Source organism: Rhagoletis zephyria, unplaced genomic scaffold (genome assembly GCF_001687245.7).
Source record: "Rhagoletis zephyria isolate East Lansing unplaced genomic scaffold, Rhagoletis_zephyria_1.1 Rzeph_scaffold_10689, whole genome shotgun sequence".
NCBI classification, from domain to species: Eukaryota; Metazoa; Arthropoda; class Insecta; order Diptera; family Tephritidae; genus Rhagoletis; species Rhagoletis zephyria.
Genome location: NW_016167766.1, coordinates 13771 through 18754, shown reverse-complemented (window position 1 = coordinate 18754; position 4984 = coordinate 13771). Strand labels below are relative to the sequence as shown.

Genomic DNA, 4984 nt, shown 5'->3' with positions numbered 1-4984 from the left:
GAAATGACTGGCGTGCTGTATTGGACTCGGCCAAAATCGCTTAGGCGGTTACAGCGCCAATAAAGAAGAAGGGAAGACCTATGGTTATGTATTTCGGCCCGCAGAATCCGAATTTGAAGTCAGTTTGGCCAATATACCTCCTAGATTTCGAGAAAACTTCTATAAACAGTTTTGTTGCCGACTTTCGCAATTTTTTATGGTTTTTTGAAGCTTTCTCCAAATCTAAGAGGTACATTGGCCAAACTGACTTCAAATTCGGATTCTGCGGGTCGAAATACATAACCATAGGTAGGTCACTGCACACACACTAATTGTTTTCGTTAGTGAGTAACGAATACAACCTCTGAATCGAAGTAACGAATCGTTACCCACATAATAATCTCGTTACTCGAATGTTACGTATATGCACCATCATCGGGAATCAATACAACACAACATATTGTGCGGTAACGAAGCTGTTTTTCGAATAGATACTAAAGTGTGTTGCGTGTGCATGTACGTACATGCATGCATGATTTGTGTGAGGTACAAGTGCTTGATTGTATCAAATTGTTCGAATCGATACAAAACTAGGGTGCGTGTATACATATGTATATATGTACCTACATGTATGTATATGTATGAACGAACACCCACCAAAAAATTTGCGCCTTATATAAGTCTTATTTAATATGATCGTAAGTCTTAACCTTTAATGCATGAAAATTGTAAGGAATACAAGTTCTATGGCACATCCCTTATTTTACGTCTGATTTTGCTGTACTGATGTCTCTCTCATAGAGCCACTCTTATGCATAAGGATTATTTGCTGTGCAAAATAAGGCTTATCCTTATAAAAAGCATTATACAGAATATTATTACCTTATTATAAGCCTTATTCCCTACTCGAAATAAGGCTTACATAATGCCTTATGATAAGACATTATATAGAACATTGTTACCTTATTATAAGCCTTATCCTCTACTCTTACATAAGGCCTAATAATAAGATAAAATATTGACTACCATTACCTTATTATAAGCCTTACCCTATTATTGTCCGCTTATATACTTTTAATAATTAGAAACATTTTATACAGACAGTTTTTTATATATATTTTTTATTTTATTGACAAATAAATTCACTAAATCCATATGTACATTTTTATATTAAAAAAGAGTGTAATTAATAAGAGATTTAAAGATCTAAAAATTCGAAATAAAAAGTGTGGAATTTTTATGAAAATTTTAAGATTTTTTTTAATTGTCACAGTTAGAAACTTTTAGTTTTAGAAATTTTGTTGTAACATGAACTATAATTTTATTAAATATTAATAAAATATGAATAAAACAAAACATTTTCAAAATATGGAAAAAACTGCTCTACGATTTTGACTGACACTCACTGCATTAAAAAATTTTAACAATTTATTTTTTGTTGTTTAATTTCAGTTACTTTTTATTAACATATATTTCTTTATTTCATAAAACTGAACTTAACCGAACGTAACTGAAATTAAATAACAAAAATAAATTGTTACAATTTGTCAATATGTGGTGCGGCTATAATTTTTCGACCACTGTACATACTAGTCTAGATTACATCAATGAATTCACATTTAAAATGTTTTTTTCCCGAAGAACTTCTAAAATTAGTTTAAAAAAGATTTTAAGTCAAGACTTACAAAAAAATACATATGCTTTTGAAAGTAAATACTGGAAATACTTACATACGTCCTAATATATTTTACATCAATGACCTCGCATTTAAAATGTTTTGTTTCGTTTTTGGAAAGAACATTCTTTGAACACAACTTGGCTTTTCTTGTAATACTTATATACTAATATACATTGCCGCCAAAAAAACGGGACAATGATTGATTCTATTATTCCGAAATTTCTCGAGTAATTATGTTTTGCATAGTTTTTATAAAAATATAGTTCTTCCTATAAAAAACCCATAAAAGTCAGAGCTCGAAACTCTATGCAGATATTTAAAAGAAAGCAGTTTTGCGCTTTAATATACTATTCCATGATCTACAAAACTGCGTACTCAATTAAAGTGCAAAGCTGCTTTCTATTTTTTTCTGCTTTTATGGGTTTTGTTGTAGGAAGAACTTAACTTTTATTAAAAATAAAAAATTAAAAATAACTTAAATGAAAATAAAAGTTAATCAATGTGACGTACAGTCTTTTGTAGTCTCATTAACTTTTTTCTTTTGGATGTGACGCCTTTGATCTATTCGATTTTCTCCTCTTGCAATGGCCATTTTTACATCACTTGTAGGTATAGTCCTCATAGCTATTGTACATATTTTTAACGGTATCTATTGAAAAAATGGATTAGCATTATAATATATTAATATAAGCATTATAAAATTAATATAATATTATGATATTAATATAAGCATTATAATAGAAAATTAATTACTAATATATATATATAGTATATATATAATAATATATATAACAATATACACTTGTGGTCAGCTGATTAATTTTAAGTAACATTTCTCGAGTAATTATGTTTTGCATAGTTTTTATAAAAATATAGTTCTTCCTATAAAAAAACCCATAAAAGTCAGAGCTCGAAACTCTATGCAGATATTTAAAAGAAAGCAGTTTTGCGCTTTAATATACTATTCCATGATCTACAAAACTGCGTACTCAATTAAAGTGCAAAGCTGCTTTCTATATGATTCTGTTTTTATGGGTTTTGTTGTAGGAAGAACTTAACTTTTATTAAAAATAAAAAATTAAAAATAACTTATAGGAAAATAAAAGTTAATCAATATGACGTACTGTCTTTTGTAGTCTCATTAACTTTTTACTTTTGGATGTGACGCCTTTGATCTATTCGATTTTTTCCTCTTGCAATGGCCATTTTTACATCACTTGTATAGTCCTCATAGCTATTGTACATATTTTTAACGGTATCTATTGAAAAAACGGATTAGCATTATAATATATTAATATAAGCATTATAAAATTAATATAATATTATGATATTAATATAAGCATTATAATAGAAAATTAATTACTAATATATATATATAGTATATATATAAAAATATATATAACAATATACACTTGTGGTCAGCTGATTAATTTTAAGTAACATTTTGGTCAGTTTTGTTTTTTTTTATTTATTTGATGTTTATAATTTTTTTATAAAAGTCACCACATAAATTAACATTTCAAACTTCTTACAAAAATTATACAAATTCAAAAAAATTAAGCAATTACACCCCAAAAATTTTTAACCATATTAAGAATCTTTAGGAAAATTTTAAACGTGCAGTTTTACAGCCCATTAAATTTCAGTAGGTTAAAGTCGAAATTTTAAAAAGCTAGAAAATCGCTTTGATTTTTAATATTCTTTTTTTGCTGACGGTGCATACTTTATATGGGAATAGTATGGGGAGAATGGGAATAGTAATAATAATAAATAATAATGTAGTACATAATATTAATAATTAAAATCAACATACCGTATAATGTGCGGGAAAAAAAATTGTAGCTTTCTAGGGCCACGAGATTCTTACTTCCGTTCCAATTGACCTTTTGTAGCAGCTCGTCCGAAATTACTGTTGAAAAATGTTTCGAAATTTTGCACAATAAGATTGATTGTAAATATATTTTCTGCAAGCAAATAAAAATGAAGTAATAAATATATAGTAAATAAAAATGGTTTAATTTAAATATATTGCGACTTTTACTTACAATTTCTTTTTCAAAGTTGTCTCCATCTATAATATTTCTTTCTATGAAAGCTGTATCCTCAATCAACTTTCGAAATATGTTCGAAAAATATCTTGATATGGAAGGAACTGCTTTAAACCGTCAAGGAAACAAATTGCTAAAACTCAACGCAATTTTTAGCAACTTCAATCTTGCACTTTGATATACTATAATTAATTTTTTTTAGATTCTAATTAAAATGTTTGCAATTTAGGTGAAACCTTGCAGAATATTTTAAATTTTTGTACCAAGTTTTATCCAAAACCTGGGATCTACCACATTTTTTTGAAATCTACCACATTTTTTCCAGATTCTACCACACAAATTTATTTTTAAGTCCGATCACTGAATAACAGATGTTTGGGGCAATCCAATGACTATACTAAGCAAACAAATTGGAATGGAGATAGTGCAGGTTAGGCTAGCATGTCCGCTATATGGAGCTTGTGGAAAACCTGTGCCCAAGCATAAGGACGATATGGTGAGCAGAAATAATACGTAATAAGTATAGTTTATTTTATAAATATTATTGTTTTTCAGGTAGAACGTGAATTCAATCGACTTCTTGAGTCCGCCAGATATCTGTCTCATCAGCTAGACTTTATCTACGCCTACGATGACCTATACATACAGCTATACAGCGATTAGGATATCAAGGTTAATTAACTAGTTTTAAATATTCTAGTTTAGTAGTCAATAGTAGTGTATGGATGTATGTTTATGTATTTACCTATACATATACATAAAAGCAGAAAAAGTTTATCATATTTGGCAAGGTTGAAAGAAATCTAAATTTTTGTAAACCTTAATAATTAATTTTTAACTTTTAATATATATCAAAAGAAGCGTAAATCGATTACCTTTCTTTTGATTATAATGTCGTTGAAATCGCTTTACTTTTTTATAAAAATATTGGATCTTTTGAAAACACATATATGTAAGCAGAGAAGTCATGAAATTTTGCATAGTTGTAAGAAACCTAAATTTTTGTAAACCTTAATAATTCATTTTTAACTTTTAATATATATCAATAACTTTTAATATATATCGAAAACATCTACAAAGGAAATATAAATAAGAGGAATAATAAATAATAAAGAAATAAAGCAATTAAAAACATTTGCTTTCTGTCCTTTTAAAACCCAGATACATGCAACGAAGATATTTTTATTTTTTAAACCACAGAATTTATTTAGTTTTTAGCACATTCGCTTATACATATAATTTAGAGATCATGAATTAAATTCATTTTGCATTTGTGTGC

General features: G+C 27.6%; 1 protein-coding gene across 1 annotated transcript; it reads left to right on the top strand.

The window, feature by feature from the left end:
• Positions 1-3921: 3921 nt before the first annotated feature.
• On the top strand, positions 3922-4368 carry LOC108376587 (possible lysine-specific histone demethylase 1-like). The gene is made up of 2 exons (XM_017632807.1): positions 3922-4201; positions 4261-4368. Exons 1-2 carry the CDS (start codon positions 4094-4096, stop codon positions 4366-4368), a joined length of 216 nt encoding a protein of 71 aa, XP_017488296.1. The 5' UTR covers positions 3922-4093.
• Positions 4369-4984: the final 616 nt, after the last annotated feature.

Excerpts from the sequence above, each read along its gene's own strand:
- LOC108376587 (XM_017632807.1), top strand. The coding sequence starts at position 4,094 with ATGACTATACTAAGCAAACAAATTGGAATGGAGATAGTGCAGGTTAGG. Across the intron at positions 4,202-4,260 it reads CCAAGCATAAGGACGATATG|GTAGAACGTGAATTCAATCG; the intron begins GTGAGCAGAAAT and ends ATTGTTTTTCAG.